At 42.1% G+C, this 17,006-nt stretch overlaps 2 protein-coding genes across 5 annotated transcripts in view; both read right to left on the bottom strand.

Moving 5' to 3' along the window:
• Positions 1-6,143, bottom strand: part of camsap2b (calmodulin regulated spectrin-associated protein family, member 2b) — a 35,704-nt gene extending 29,561 nt beyond the window's left edge. For 2 of the 4 annotated variants that reach the window (XM_085139372.1, XM_085139371.1), the window contains exons 1-2: positions 5,470-6,142; positions 369-628 (exon numbers count right to left, since the gene is read on the bottom strand). In XM_085139372.1, the coding sequence (XP_084995498.1) occupies positions 369-628; positions 5,470-5,608 (399 nt within the window). In that variant the 5' untranslated portion in view covers positions 5,609-6,142. Of the gene's footprint in view, positions 1-368; positions 629-5,469 lie in introns of all 4 variants that reach the window. The other 2 variants (XM_085139369.1, XM_085139373.1) reach the window with 2 other exon arrangements.
• On the bottom strand, positions 5,725-15,797 carry ticam1 (TIR domain containing adaptor molecule 1). The gene is made up of 2 exons (XM_085139386.1): positions 10,931-15,797; positions 5,725-10,473 (listed from the first exon to the last, which is right to left on the bottom strand). The coding sequence occupies exon 2, from the start codon at positions 10,340-10,342 to the stop codon at positions 8,690-8,692; it is 1,653 nt and encodes a 550-aa protein (XP_084995512.1). The 5' UTR covers positions 10,343-10,473; positions 10,931-15,797; the 3' UTR covers positions 5,725-8,689.
• Positions 15,798-17,006: the final 1,209 nt, after the last annotated feature.

Here is a 17,006-nt window from a genome sequence, read left to right as displayed (position 1 = left end):
AATTGCTGAAATATCTATTTCTTTATCACCTATTCAGGTTGTAAATCGTGTTTTTAAAAGTAACTAAGTAATTAATTACTTTTGGGGAAGTAATCAGTAATTCGTTACTGATTACTTTTTTCAAGTAACTTGACCAACACTGGTCATCACACATTTCACACATAACGCCTACACAGATAATACCATATGTGGATCTTTGGATTTTAAATGTGAATCCACACATGCTTTGAAATCCAAAAGATGTCGCTGTCCACGCACATGAAAAACATCTAACGAATAAATGCTTGATGAGGCAGAGAAATCCTTCTGTGTCACCTACTTTTTCACTGAACTTGTTCAGGCATTTTGCCAAAAACATCTCCACTCACCATGTTTATGGGTGTGCTGGTCAGATCCCTCTCTGTGACCAGTCTGTCCTTGTCTGTGACGTACAGGCCTTTCTGGGCCAGCGCCTGAATGACAGCGTTGTGTCCCAGTAACGGTTTGACAGCATCGCTGCGGAGGATCAGGCTTCCCGCCCGGCAGTAGAGCTCTGCAGACTGAAGCAGGCAGGCGACCGGAGGCTTCAGGTGCTCCTGGTTGTATTGGTCCCTGTAGAAAGGCTCAGCCAGCTCCTCTGGCACTGCATCTGAGGGGAAATACAGAAACAGAAAATGAGACAGGTCAAAGTTCACACCTGCAGTTCCTCATATGGCCACTTGAGACCATTCTACTTTTACAGCAGAAATAAACAAATCAAATCAATCAGCTACTAGCTGTCTGCTAATGACGCTCACTGAACAGGACCTCTCAGCTCTCTCTTCTGTGTCAGTCCCTCACAAATTATAGCATCCCATGTGGTTCATTTTACTAACAGGTCATTCAGGAAGTCTGTGCTCCGGGCTTGTTTTTTTAAATAGTGAATACCTAGTAGCTCTGCGTCTGTGCGATGCACCCATACAGGCTACGGATGTGCCTTGCTAACCCAAAAAACAAGATGATGATGGACAACATGCCAATCTCATGTTCAACTGCTTGTTAACACAAATATGCAATAATGGCAACAACTCAATGAATTTAGCCACGCAGACATGGTCCGAGCACCCGAATGGGGAAGAAAGGTGATTTAAGAGACCCTGAACGAGGCATGCCCCTCTTCTGACCACAGTGAACCCATCGTCTGACGACTGTTTCCAGCACGATAACAAAGCTCAAATCATCTCAAACTGGCTTCTTGAACACGACAATGACCTCGCTGTACTCAAACGACCTCCACAGTCACCAGTTCTCTGCCCAACAGAGCGCCTTCAGAATGTGCTGGAACTGGAGATTCACATCATGGATGTGCAGCGAACAACTGTGTGACGCTATTGTGTCAACATGGAGCAAAATCTGAGGAACGTTTCTGTCCAACTTTCACCTTTAACCTTGTTGAATCTACGCCATGAAGGATTTGAACACTCCCGAAGGCATCAATGCTAAGAAACGATCACACAGAGAATCAAACAGATAATAAAAATGAAACCTGAATTTTACGCTCTGCTTTTCCTGTCTTTGCTACAATTCGCTCTAAAACACCGACACTCACAAACTTTCAGAATGTAATCAACACATATGTCAGGAGGAATACTGCATGTCCAATTCAGAGGTAAATGAATTAGTGTAAGCCAGAAAACTGTCATCTAGAGTGCTCCTCTTACTGAAGACCCGTACATGCAGAGCTAATTTGAGAGCACAAAGTTGAGGTGTTTGATTTGCCAAGAGCGCTCTAGCCTGTGTTAGTGTTGGTGGAAGTGTGTGTTATAAAGCACGAAGCACCTTCTAATCCTGTTACCTCATCCTGTAAATCTGATTTGAAGAAAATAGCCAAACAGAAACAGACACACACACATAAAACAGCTTCTAGAAGTCGCTCACTCCGGATCCTTTTCATCCTACTATGCTGTTGTTAACCACAGGTTGTGACTCACAGCTGAACTAGTCATTAATCTATCACTGAATGACATACATACTGCGCATATGAACTTCCATCCCACAGGCATGACTTTCAGACAAGACGCCTGTATAAGAATGTGTGTGCATGTGTGTGTGACACACTTTTAAAAGACTGTGTGCTTCAATACGCGTGTATTCCTGGTGTGTATGGTCATTTCCTCTCTGCCTGTGTCTGAATCACTCTGAGGAAAACAAAGGACACTGAAGGAATCCATCTTAAAGGTACAGCTTTCCTCTTCGAAACAAGAAAAACAGTGTGGAAGAAAAAGCTTTACCAAACAACTTTTAAAAAAGTCTAATATGTAAAGCTCAGTTCAGGGAAAAAAAACTCTATTAGGCTTGTGATCAAACCTCAGCAGTTTTCCAGTGGCTGTGGTTAGCACAAGCCTCCCTGTGCTTCGACAGCGGGTGATGAAAAGAGATATTTAAAGCAACAGGCAGATGTTAAACGACTCCATAACAAGCCCTCCTGCATCCAGCCTCAGCGTTCAAAAATCAGTCGAGTTTTTATAAGAAGTATAAAGTTGATTAGCAGAGAGGAGCTCACATCGCTGTGACTTTGGTGTCTGATAGTTACACTTTTGTTTGAACTGTTTAGCTGCACTCCACACAAAGAGCTGTCACAACGATCTTGGATAATAATGCTTTGTGTATCACTTTAAAGTCCTAAAGAAATCACGTGACCTTTTACACTTAAAGGTCAATAAAACAATTAAACAAGGAGCTAGAGCAAGCTAGGACGAAGAGCCCCGCTTTTGTAGAGTTCATGAAAATTTGCCTGGTCAAGTAAAAACTCTCTCTTTTGTGTTGGCCATCAAAGAGGAAACAGACAGGAAGTAGCTGCCACAGGAAGTCCACATGGAGAAGACTGCTCCCCTGGAGACCTCTGGGATTACCGCTCAGCAGCGTTTATATCTGCTGGCTTAGAGCTCTACGTTTAAATAGAATACATATTAGTTTTACTGGGTCTCGTTTAGTGCTCATCTTGATCATTAGTAGTCCCTTTAAACTTTTAAAGACTTCTTTGGTCATTTGTGTGAAAACAACACTGACATCTTGTTTGAAAACTGTTGTCCTATGCATAAGCTACCAGACATGGAGCACCAAGAACACTCACGTTATGTTCCTGTCAATCTGGTGGATGTAAGTCTAATATCTATGGTCTCAACAACTCTGCTCGTTACATGTCAGATATCATCAAGTTTCTGATGTAGTAGCTGGGGAGCGCATTTACACTGGAACACCTAAAATAAGGTCAACTAAAGGCCAGTAACAACCAAGTACACGAGCACCTAGAGAACCAAACTCGGTGCTTCTCGTTATCCAGAACATCCTTGAATACTTGATTCTATTTTTAGTTAGCACTGTGGCCGTGCTGTTGAAAAACTCGGGCGACCTTTGTTGTTTTAAGTTCATCTGATGCCAACATGGAGCTCTCAAAAGTGCACTAAGATTTATTTCACACACACACTAATCACAAACTCTGTTGCTGATCTTTTCAGCTCATGTGATATCAGTCTGCAGCTTTAAAAAGGATAGATTTTCACGGTTTCACTTAGATCCATTGCAGATCCATTTCTCTGAAGTTGGGGCACAAACTTTAAACTGATGGGCACAGAGCTGTTCCCACTGAGCACCACCGGACTCAAGCCATAGCTCATGCTTCCTATCTAGGCCAAACAGGACTCTGAGGACCGGTTATGAATTGGGCCACAGTTCTCGCCGGTGCTGGGAGCTGGGAGCTGAAACTGTGTCACCGGAGGCACGGAGGGAGAAAAAAACCCCACCAAAGTGGCAGCAGCAGCATGCTGAAACAGCTGCAGGGTCCTGCACAACCAAGCTTGGACTTCTCACATGCTACTATCCTGCATGTCTCTCCACCATGTCATTGGTCCTGAGGTTGAAGAAAAGTAACGTAGTGCTAACATTGGTAAACGCTGTAAGATCAATGAAGTCTGCCCCATTGTCTGTCTGTGTAGTGTCCACGCAGATGTTAAAAGACTGGATGAACCTCTGGGCTCAGTGATGCTGGAATTGCTCCGTCTTTATGAAGCCGAGATGTTTTACAGAGAACAAGAGACAGGCTAACGCTGAGGTACACACATATGCTGTCACATATACAGACAGAGATCCACATGAAAACACCACCATGACAGAAGAAGCTACAGCTAACACTGGGCTGCCTGGAACCTGTGAGCTCTAAGCAGCTGTTAGACACACAGAGAATCATTTCAGGAGAGCTGCAGTGATCAGATACTGTGTTTATGCCGATGGTTTCCAGCCTTTTCCCCTGACATGCTGCCACAGTGCTGTTCAATAAACTCAATAACCAATTCATTAGCACAATGCCACATGTTCTCATGTCTTCATTAGAAATTTCTACTACTTCTCCATTACTTATAGTTACACTCATATGCTCAAACTTGTTTGAATCCACTCAAATCATACCCCTGACCACTGCACAAGTCCTCTCCTTGAGCACTTGTACACTTAATTGTGAGTCACTCATTTAGCTGAGCCACTGAATATTGATTTAAATGGGCTCCTTATAACTTTTAAGAACTATATTTTTTTGGCTATATCATACTATTTTAGGTATGAAAAAACTTCATTATAATCATTTAAATGTTTTTTCCACTAAGTAAATGTGATGAAACTCATGTGTTTATGGTTTCTTTGCCATTTTCTTCACTTTATGTAATGATAAAATCAAAGTTTTGGCACAACCTTTGGGTTTAATAATCATTAGTCGACATTTATCAGATGGCCTGATGTAGAGAAAAGCAAGTTTTCCATTATTAAAAACACAATTAGCCAAAGCAGAAGAGACGTCTGTGCATGGTTCAGCCCACCGATTACTTCAATGATCATATTTTATGCATGTGAATAAATGCACATCTGCAATTATTCCCATTCTTCCGGGGAGTATTTTGATTTTTTTTTTTTCTTTTAAGACCAAACTATTATTCTCTTAATATACCAACAAGTTACGGTCTTAAACTGAAGTTATGAGCAGAAGCTGATCTGATCTGTCCAACCTGACTTCTGCTATTGGGAATAATTAGCAGCAGGTCAGCAAAAGGTTAAACCAATAATCCTGAACCAATAGTGGAAGGATACAGTGAGGCTGATATGACATATGGACTGACTTTAGAAACCCAGCCTAATGTAACCAGAAGAGACATTATTATGGGCTCCAGCTAGTTTAAGCCTTCATATAGACTCCAGTATGGTTAAACAGGACTTTGAATAGGAAATAATGGGAAGATTTCTTGCCCTAATAACGAGGTTTAATTGTGTTTGTCTGTCACAGTGAGAGTCTGATTACAGGATGCTGTTTACAAAACAGTCTCACTTGCACACCCTCTGGTCCGACACGACAGCAGGCCTTATTATTACACATATTAGATAATTATCTTAACAGCGTTTTCCACTATTCTCATCCAAAAAATTAATTTAAAAAAAATGGGAAAGGAGGAGCGAGGCACCACCTACCCGAGCCGAAAGCCTTGGCCACCAGCCACGTCAGGCTGCATGATATCTTGGCCCTGGTGAAGTCGTAGTGATCGAAGCTTTTGATGGCAGGGACGATGAAGGTCCGTCTCATCCCTCTGTCATCTGCCGCATCTCCCATTGTTTCACTGTGAGGGACCCGCTGCTTTACTGCTGCTGCTGGAGGCTCAGTCAGCAGGAGTTCCTCCTGACTGCGGATAACATCCCGTCCAGAGGAATTCAATGCACCAAAATTCCCTTCTCCCAAAAAACCGAAAAGAATCAAAGGGGGGAAAAAACCAACAACTTTGGCCTGGTTTCTGAGAGCACGACGAGTTGGAAATGAAACGGCGCCCCTCGGTTCATATGAGCTCCATCCTCAGCGTTACGTTTCCGTGATAGCCTTAAACCCTGGCAGCACGGCGCAGTTTAGTGGCAGGATTTCTGAAGATTTCCTCCATTCCCTGACATTACTATCCTCTCCCGACATAACGGAGCAGCTGTGTGGCACGGGAGGAGCACTAGAGCCCGGCACCACGGGGCACTTCCCCGGTCACACCGAGTTGGCTGTTAGTGTTCATGCCGCTCTCCTTCTCCTTCTTTTTTCCCCTTTCCTAACTGTTTTCTCACCCTCTGTATCTCGGCGGCGTCTCCCCTGCGCTTTTCCTGCCGCACTGATCGGAGGATGGAGCGCACTGCGCACGCGCGATCCACCCACCCAGTCTGCTCAGTCCTGACAGGAGTCGCCACAGTGTAATATAAACCAAGGTGGAGTTAACTAAATCCCAAATGTTGTTTCCAAGGAGAAATACACTTCCAGCTAGTTCAACATGTTCTCCTAATGCTGTGAGGCCAGCTTATAGGAAGGCGATCCGCAGTTCACTGAAGTGTTAGGAGATGAGGACGGAATTATTAGCCTCCCACCTCAAAAATGTGCTTAAAATATTCAATCAGTGGTGTGCACAGAGTCTCCCACAGTGTGATGTTATAGTACGACCGTCTGTCGCTACAGCCATAGTATCATGTTACATACTGTTGGCATCCTTACAAAATGTACACAGAAACCTGACAATGTGATGTGGAAGAAAATTTATAATCAGAAGAAGGCTCTGGGCTTCTTCTCAGTTGGCTCAGTGGGTAGATTGGGTCATCTAACAATTAAAAGGTCAGTGGATTGATCTGTTGCTTCTCCAGTCCACATACCCAAGTATTCTCGGGCAACATACAGAGCCTCAGGTCCAAACTGGGAGCTGGTTCCATGGCAGCCTGAAAGCTTAAGGCTTTGCCTCCCATTCTTTTAGAAACTCAAGGAACCACAGGTAAGCCCACAGTCTGAAAGCAAAGTGCTCTATTAGACTTACGTGATAGAATGACATCTTTAAGATATGTGACCTTCAGACCATTCAGGACTCTGTATGTGGGGAGAGGGTCTTCAAAGCTACCTCTGGATATTACAAAGGCAGATAAAGAGATCCTAACATGAAAAGCATACGATTTCTCTTTCTAGTTTCTGTCAGCACTCTTACTTACATTTGAAACCAGCTGGATGATTGTTATTGGGACCTCACAGTAATAAGAAATTACAATAATCCAGCCTGGAGGAAATGTGGGTTTTTCAGCATCACTCTGAGATAGGATGCTCATAACTTTGACAATATTGTACAGAAGAAAGAAGACAGTCCCAGTACACCACCACCAACGTCTGCTACCTCATAATAAACGCCAAGAAGAATTATCAGCTTTTCAACATTTTGTTTGAAAACTGAAAATAGAGAACATATAAATAGAATTAATAGCAGAAATGCTGCATTAGATTTCAGTGCCCTGTGAATATACGTGATGCGACACAACTCACATGCTAATACTCAACATTTTGATTTTGACTGTGTGGAAATAATGTGAGAACTATCATTATCTTCAGTTTATTTAAAATAAATTTATATCACAATAAAGTGCAAAAAGCAAATGTTTCTCATAACCTTCTGAAGTACGTCAGTGGTTCAAAGTGTACGGACTAAAATCTTACATGACAAAAGTTCAGGTCATAACAACTTGAGATGCTTTCTTAGCAACTGAGACTGAGGATCAGTCACAGAAGACAAAAGTACCATGAAATAAAGCACAGATGTGTTTGACAAAGACATCATCATCATCACCACCACCAGTAAACTCTTTGATATTACATCAGAAAATGCGATACAGAAGGAGAACTTAAATGAAATATCAATGACACTAATAGTAAATCTATAAAAACAAAAGAAAAGAAGAATCAGCAGAACTAAAAAGACATCTGGAAATATATGTTTCTTTTGAAAGGTTTTAAAAGTTTTCCCTGGTAGTTTGTTTTGACAGGAATATGACCTGATCAGCAAGTTCTTTAAAATCATCTTTCCAACCAATCACCGTTTGTCAACAAGTTGCTTCTTGTTGCATTTTTTCCCCTTCATTTCAACTTAATCATCATTCAAATGTTACACATCTGTTCCAAAGTTTACACAGCAATTTCCTACCCTCCCCACCAACCAGTCCTGCAGGTAGCTGCCCTTCCCTGAGCCTGGTTATGCTTTTTCTTCTCGCAGTCACCAAGTGCTTGCTCAGAGGGGGTCGTCTGATTGTTGGGGTTTTCTCTCTGTTATTGTAGGGTCTTTACCTTACTGTATATAGCACCTCGAGGCGGCTGTTGTTGTGTTTTGGCGCTATATAAGCAAAACTGAATTGAATTGAACTGATTACATTTGGCCATACTCAAATCAGCACTTGAGATGAATATGGAAATTATATCAAAATTACTTTTTGGACAGTGACTATGTAAGATGACTGCAGTCATGGGAACGGATGAGAAGTGTGTAAGAGTGCTGCACCCTAGTGTCTGCAAAGAGCTCATACAGCTGAAGAGGTTAAAAAGGAAGCCTCTCTAATTAGTCAGTAGATGGCACTCCTATGCCAATTATACCATAAAATGGCCCTGCTCTGTTCAGCATACTTTATCACTACTACACTGTTTTCATGTACTTAACGGCTCTTTTGCTGCTCTATTGGGATTTCTTTCGCTGACAGGTTTGATTGCACTGACGTAAACTACAGCAAATAAATTCCTCATAGTGGTCGTTACAGCTTTAACACTTTAGTGTTCAGGAAAAACATGAATACTTCTTTCATTCTCAGCATATAAACTGATGCCACACGTGCCATAAAATGTCCAGCTTCACTGCTCCCCCTTTGTTTAATTGGAATCCTCCCTGTTTGCATTTCCACCCAAATCCACATTCATTCGGGAGTCGTTACCAATCATAATGTAGTTAGCATTTTCAATATGAATGTTTGGCTGTGGGTGCCACGCAGCCGTCGGGGGCCCTGGTCGAAGGTTTGGTTCTACTGAGATTGTCAGATTGCTTATTTTATTTAAATGCTTCATTGTCTGTTTCTGAGCTTTCTCCTGTTTCCAGATCCATCTCTGTCTTTTAATTTTTGCAGGCAACAACGACTTTTGGATCTTTTTCTCAAAGTTCTTTCTCTCTTCAAGTGGATTCACTCCCTGCAGCACCATAGGCATATCCTGTTTGGGCATGCAATTCTCTCGTGGCAGCAGAGGGATCACAGTGTTGTACTTATGCACCTTGTTTATAGAGTTGACGAAGGCAGCGTTCGCCTTTAGATCCAGCATGCAAGTGTTGAAGTTGCAGGTAAGGAGCAGCAGGGTGAAGGCTGAGTTGTTGATGGCGTCCTCCATGCTCTTTATAGTGGTCTTTCCGGCAATGGAAAAGTCAGAGAAAGTCGCACCTTCAAATTCACCACCAATGACTGCTTCTATTTTCTCCTTTATGCTTTCGGCCATATCTGAATCTTCCGGTGCATGCAAGATAACAAATGCATAAAATATTTCTTCTTCCTCCTCTTCCACAGCTTTGCTTTCGTGTATTTCTCCAGGAACACTCGTCTTCGGTAGTTTAGGACTTGGCGTTTTTGTTTGATTGTCTGATTTTGTGTCACTCTCATTGCTCACTAGTGATGCTGCTGCTGCTGCGCCATACTTACTTGAGTCTTGTTTTGGGTCAAATGGAGGAGATCCAGTGGTCTTAGGCTGAGCTTCAGATGACTGAGGTGGCTCGGTCACATTTTGTGCTCTGTTATCTTTAACGCTGAGGACGGGAGGATTCGATTTGGGGTTTCCTGGGTTCCCCGGAGAGGTTCTGTGTGCTTGAAACAAGATTGTTGAGGGCATACTTATCTCCAGATGAGTAGGGTAAGAGGGCATTGAGGGGAGATTTGCACTGAGGGGGCTGGGAAGAGAGGAAGCTGATGAAACCTGAAATTTTTCCACGCTACTGAGAAGATTGGAGTCAGGCTCTGCCCTCTGATCACTGGAGGAGGACATCCACTCTGCACACTCGGGCCCACAGACATTTTTAGCTTCCTCCAGGAATTTATAGTTGTATAGCTCCAGGTCATTACCATTTCTTGTTTTTACGCAGTCACTAGAAAGAGCTCGCTTGTATGCCAGATTTCTCAGCAGTGGATCACACAGCCTCTGCTCTGTCAAAACTTTAAAAACGTGAGCCAGCTCTGCCAACGATTCTCCCGTTAAGGCTTCAAAAAGACCGCAATGAGATCCAAAATCTTCTAAATTGCCTCCTCTCATCTGACACTTCTCGGCCACATGCTTAGCGAGGGAGCTGTCCGTCAACATCTGGAGTTTGTCGAGAGCTTCCACCTCCTTGTGGAGGACGATGAGACACAAGGCGTGTATGATTTTATCTTCAGGAGAGTCACCCAACTGGAATGTCAGACTAAGGAGTCGTTCTGAAGGTGTCTTAGCAAGAAGGTCAAAGACATCCCTTAGTCCTGTCCCATGGTTGGCTTGGCTCTCGAGACTCATTTTCAACTTCACCTGTGAGCCAGCGTGTAACAAAGTCGATAGGATCACATGTGACTGTCGAGCATAACCATTCTCAGTTCTTCAGGGACTTGAGTTGCTGAAGAAGTGCCATTTCCTGTATGTTCCTCTTTCTTTAGGCATAAAAAAAGAAAACGTGTCAGAAATCACAGAGCTAACGTGTGGTCACAACATGATGTGCTTCAACTGTATTCAAAAAGTAACTTCAATGAATTTTAATACATCAAGCTTAGCATTTTGTCTCCCTCTTGTGATCTTTCATTATTCGTCTTTGGATTATGTTCTGTAGAGGTAAAATAAACTTTCATCTGATCATTTTGGACTACAACAACGGAAATCAGGACCAGCATCATGTTCCAAAAGCTATGACTGAGCTATGTGTGTGTTTCTAGCTCAAAATAAGGAAGTCCCAAAGAGTGCTTTTCTGCTTCAGTTAAGTTTTCAGATAGAAACTTTTTTTTATCTTAAAATCCAAAAACAAGGCTCTGAGAAACCGATGATTGCTCAGAATAACCCTAGCCTCAATAAGTCTCCTCAAACTTCTACACTAAACTTTTCCAGTGAACGTACCTGCTGAAGTTGTAGGCCTCTGCCAGCCTGAAGTAATTTTGGAGGACATACTGATGATGTCACAGCTTGCGAAGTACGGGAGCTCAAGAGGGACAAAAGACTGAAGCAGGAGGAAGCCTCAATCCCAACTGAGATTACAGCTCTCCCGTGGGTTCTCCATATTACAGAGCTGTACCATCCTTAAGAGACTCTATTTATAATGTAAACATTTAACACTTTAACATGTATTTTCCTATAGTATGGTAACTTTTTCATACATTTTGAATCTGCCAAGAAGACAAAGAAAAAAAAATCTCTTCTTGTGGGGAAGTGTGGAAGTCTTGAGCACAATGGGCGTACAAGAGAGGAGGAATTCTGGCATTTTCCCCTCTCGGCTGAGAGGCAAGTGTATTTTTATCCTCAGAGGAAACCTCCAACCCTGTATTTACCAGGGGTGGGGTCACACCAGGCACACTGAAAACCAAGATCAAGTCCTTCAGTGCAGCGCAGACACAGAGCCTCTCTGTTCTGAGTGCAGAGAGCGGTATGTGATATGTTTACTGCATGTAACCATTTCTGAAGGATTAATGTGACTCTATAGGAAGTGTGGTTTTTATGCCTTCCTTAAATATCTCAAGACTGGAGTTTCAGTTTCTTTATGGAATAAGACACATAGCACACACACACACACACACACACACACACACACACACACACACACCTTCCTCTGTAACTGACAGCAAGCCAAGAAAACCAAGAAATCATATGGATGATACATTTAATCTACACTCACTGGCCACTTTATTAGGTACACTTTGCTAGTACTGGGTTGGGCCCTCTTTTGCCTTAAGGACAACCTTTATTCTTCATGATACAGGTTCAACAATGTCCTCGAAATAGTCCTCAGAGATCCACCGCAGGACTGAAGTGTGGTTACTGTGGAGGCCTTTTGAGTACAGTGAACTCGCTGAAACCAGTTTGAGAAGAAGCCATCGGAAAATGGGTACACTGCAGTCATAAAAGGATGGACATGGTTAGCAAGAACAGTCAGACTGTGGTGTTTAAAGGATGCTCCCACACCATTACACCATCACCACATTAATCAAGACAGGATAGATCCACGTTTTCATGTTGTTTACAGCAAGTTCAGAACCGACCATCTAAATGTTGGAGTTGTAGACCCATCAGACCAGGAAATGGTTTTCCAGTTTTCTAGTTTGCTGAGCCCATGTGAAGTGTGACCTCAGTTTCCTGTTCTCAGTGTGGTCTTCTGCTGCTGTGGCCCAGTCTGCTTCAAGGTTTCACCTGTTGTGTGTTCATCTGCATACCTTGGCTGTAACAAATTTGCATTTGTGTTCTTGCTGCCTTCTTCTCAGCTTAAAATAGTCTTTCCTTTCTCCTGTGATCTTTGCCATCAACAAGACATTTTCATACAAAGAATTTCACTGGATATCTTCTCTTGTTTGGACCATTCTCTGCAAACCATAGAGATGGTTGTGTGGGGCAGTCTCATTACATCAGTGATTTCAGAAATACTCACAGCAGCCAATCTAGTACCAATATACATGTTACTGTCAAAGTCACTTAAATCCCATCTCTGCCTCATTCTGATGCTCACTTTGAACTTTACAAGGTTGTCTTGAACATGTCTACATGAAAAAGCCCAAAGATACTAATAAATGACAAAAGAATCAGTGACACTCAATTGTATTGATTATGTAACACAAGATGGGTCCTGTAACATTTTCCTGATTCTGAATCATGTTTAGAATCAAAACTGAGCCATTTTGAAGTTTTAATCAGGCTACATAAACCGACAGGTCACACAGAATATAGTGTAACACCAGCAGACAGGGGAGGTGGAGCTTTATAAAGAAAATGCCCCAAAGTTCTTACTTAAACATGAAGGAGGGCAGATAAATATTTAAGCAACCCGCGTATTGTGCGGATGCAAATACAGCATCAGAAAGTGGTTTAGTTTACTAATGTCAATCCGTCAGACTTGTTAACAGCTTTGTGGCTTCTGTGTACATTACCAGCTTTGCCATGAAGAGACAAAAGAGACTCTGTAATAGAGTTAATAAATGAAAGATTCAGTGAGGGATTTGTTGTCCACAGAGCTCATGAATATGATGATTTTAGCTGGAAGTGCGCCCAACTGAGACTGCCTTTCAGAACCCATCTTTATACATCAGAGACAAGTTGGTGTACACTGTACGTGCTATAAAATCATCTAGTGTATAGTTAGCAGCATGCGTGACTCTTGGAGTTGTGACTTGATTTAATGTTAACAATAATAATGAACAAATATGTGTTCTTTATGCTGAAATTTAGAAAAGGTGAAATATGGAACATTTTGTGACACTTAAACAAATCTTTTTCGGTTTCAGGTGCAATTGAGGTTTTAACTGAGGTATGTAATGAATAGAAAATGTAAAACCTTGAATTAAATACTGTTAATTCACATTTGTTAGGATACTGAGGGGGGGAAAAAGGTAGCCATAGTGTTTTTAATGTCACAGAAAGAATCTGAAGAAAGTATTAAAAAAAGCTGGATGCCCTTAGGATCCTTTTCACACATATGTTATATATATATTTTCTTATAAACTCTCACACACCATTAAATGCCCTTGTATAAGATTTGCACGCAAGGTTTGCTCCACACACACACACACACACACACACACACACACACACACACAGCCTCGGGATCATCCTCAGTCTGTTACGTAACACACTGCCAAACGTCCATCTTTATTGAGGACAATTCTTCTAACGAGAGACACGCTCTCCCAGCAGCTGTGTTACTCAGCCTGCCAGTAAATTTGCCTTCACCTGCAGGCAAAATCATGTAGTAAGAGGCTGTGTCAGTTCTGCAAATCCCGACATCGCACAGGAAACATGACGTGGTTTGCCACACATGCAACTCTCCCTTTATCAAAGCTGAAATGCAAACGTGTATGTCTACGTGTTTGTGAGCGTGTTTTCTTGCCGTGGGAGAGAGAGAGGCCCCGGGGGACACACAGAGGGGTCACATATAAGAGGCTTTAGGGCAGACAAGTGAAAAGGGGGCCCTTCCTTGGACAGAGACTAAAGATTAGGATGAAAGACATATGAGTGTGTATGGAGCGAGTTGGAGGGGTTGGTGGGGGTGCCTCTATTTTTTATGTCTCACCCACTGCTGCATCTCTCACACGGGCCATTCAAAATGAGCAGGAAGTAGACGACAGATAAGATAGTGAGATAGGTGCCTAGCGAAAGACAAAGTGAGACCCTGACTGATCGATAGGCTCTTTAGAATTCAGTTTGCGAGAGACCGAGGAGAGGCCGCGCAATGCACGGCTCTTTTTCCCAGCCACCTGATTCGTCACACATGCTAAGAGAATTTAACACACTTGCTCCTGGCGAGCAAATATATTCTCCGCACACATGTACATGAGAAGACGTGCGCATACAAAGCCATGCACTCATTCAAACAAGCACCCCGCAACTGCCCACCCACTGTTTTTGGCCTCCACTGGAACACTGAAAGAAACACCTGCGTTACGGCCAGTGCTCCACTCTGAGGGAAAGTTTTGCATTTTTCTGCAATTGTTGTTTAAAGCAGCATACAGCTTTAAAAGCTTACGTAACAGTTTATTTTGTTCAGATTAAGATAAAGGTTATGGATGGATGGGTGCAGCTTTAGGTAGCCTACACACATTCAGGCGTGTTCTGTGTATCAAGGCAAAAATAAACTATCACATACTGAGGCTAGTTTATGCTGTTGACAAAGCGAGCCAACAGATCTGAGCTAATGTGACAGTTAACTAGCATTAATTCAGGAGCAAAAGTAAATGAAGCGGGCCTGCGGACACGACAGGGGAGTGCAACGGGGATGGGAAGATGTGTGTACTGTACCACACTGGACCATGCTTGGATGAGCATGTAGGCCATGCCAACAACAATGCATAATACAGCCTCTGGTGATGGGGGGATGGATACGAACACACAGAGCTCCCACCTTACCTCATGCGCACACAACACGCAGACATTCACTCGTGCAAGCGCACGCACACAAGCTCACATGCATGCACAGACATTGACGGTGATGCGGCATGGAGCAGTTTATGCTCATATCAAAAGAAAGTCTTTGATCAGTGTGACAGGAAGGGCACTCGCCCCAAAGGAATTAGCTAACTCTCCTGCCTTGCACAAAAAAAAGCACATCCACAATAAATCAGGCGTGCTTGCATTTGCAACAGAGGGGAGAGAACGTTTGATATTTAGCTTCATTAATATGCTAAATGTATGAATATGATTTGTTCCAGTTCACTGTCCAGAGTAGCATGTCCATAGTGCCATGATAACCATAAAGAGCAGAATGTGCAGAAATTCAGGTTGCATGTATAATCCGCTCAGTTTAACAGCCTGTTACTCTGCACAAGCAATTTACATACAGCTTTTAAATTAGTACCACTTTTATTTCTCCTAAAAAAAATGTCCTGACACGGAGAATACTTTTAAAAGAACCCCCGATTTTGTTTATTTTTGCTTGCTGGAGCGTTTCACCGATATAAGATACAGTTAAGGTGATGTAATATTTCCTCTTAGTATATAAAATTGAAGATAATTAATTAGGAACAGTTTGATACTTAGGTTTTATCGCTTAATGTTAATAAGAAGATTACAACATTCATGTTTGTCACTTAGATTTGAGACCACGAACTGGAGGTGTTTAGCTTTGCTTAGGTTAGCAGATAACTTAACCCTTTAAGACCTACCATAGAATCAAGTCCGCCGGAGCTTATCTTTATATTTTTACATGCTGTAGTGCCATTTTTGGAAGCATTTCAAGTTGTTATACACCAATACAACCGTTATAGCCCAAATGTTAATAATATGTATGCATTAAGTCTATAATAACTACATAAATTGATAAAAAGTGCAATAAACTACAAAAAAAAAGAAAAAAATTTTTTTTACATAAATTTCTAGTTAGAGAAATTTCAGAGGTTTATCCCTCAAAACTGTAAATACAAAAAAGTTGCACAAAATAGTTTCCAACAACAGGAAATGTATTTTGAGTGTCTTCATAGTTTTATTTTTGAGCTACACCAATTTTTATATACTGCAGGAAAAACAAAAATAAATTAATTAATTAAAAAAAAAAAGCATGTGCATAAAAAGAAACTATTTCCAGCAGTGCAATTTGAGTTCTAAGCATCCCAGAAACTATTCAGAAAAGCATGAAGTCAAACATGACTTTTAAAAACACCAGTATAGGCTTATAAGGCCCCAAAGGTAAAAAAAAAAACAAACAAACCCTATAGTCTCTGTGAAATGACATCACTTCCGGTTTCGGCCAGGTAATGGCGGACATGCCATAGTTTGCCCTGAGGTCTGTTCCAACATAGGAAGTGTTATGAACAGTCGATCGGATTGGCAAAGCCTGTTTCTGGAATATTATGTTTTTGTTGCTGCAAGTGCTTTTTATGCATTTTTTGCAAAGCCATATGTGGAAGGAAACCGTGACTTAGGACAAGCTGATGGCATAAGATGTAAGTACAACTCCTCCAGTTTCATATGCAAAAACTCGGTTCCGGTTCTACAGGGATTTAAAATTAGGTATGCAAAACTGAGCGTGCTGCTCCTAACGGCTTTAAAGGGTTAAGCACTCAGCGCCCCTCCGGCCTCCTTCAACCACTACCTATGCCATGGTCTCACATCACGTTAGATTTTGTCAGCAGTTTATCCATGTCCTCAGAAAAACAGTAATCCTACCATTAATTGCACTAGTGTAGGTGGTTCCGTGTTCTGGGAATCCATCCTACCTGAAATAACATCCTACCCAATGGTTCTGCGCAGACCCGGTGCATGCGCACAACACCAACCCGAATTAACTTCTTTTTCTCTCACCTATCCAGAATATTTCTTAAGGTTATGGTTATGGTTAGGGGCAGGGTTAGGTTTAGTCGCAAGTCACCATCAAATTATAATACGGGTAGGACGTTTTGTCAGAGTAGGATGGTTTCTCAGAACACCGGTTCTACAGGGATTTAAAAATAGTTACACAAAACAGAGCATGCTGCTCCAACGGGTTTTAAAGGGTTAAAGA

This window comes from Neolamprologus multifasciatus, chromosome 18 (genome assembly GCF_963576455.1).
Source record: "Neolamprologus multifasciatus chromosome 18, fNeoMul1.2, whole genome shotgun sequence".
Lineage (NCBI taxonomy): Eukaryota > Metazoa > Chordata > Actinopteri > Cichliformes > Cichlidae > Neolamprologus > Neolamprologus multifasciatus.
This window is presented reverse-complemented; position numbering and strand designations above follow the sequence as displayed.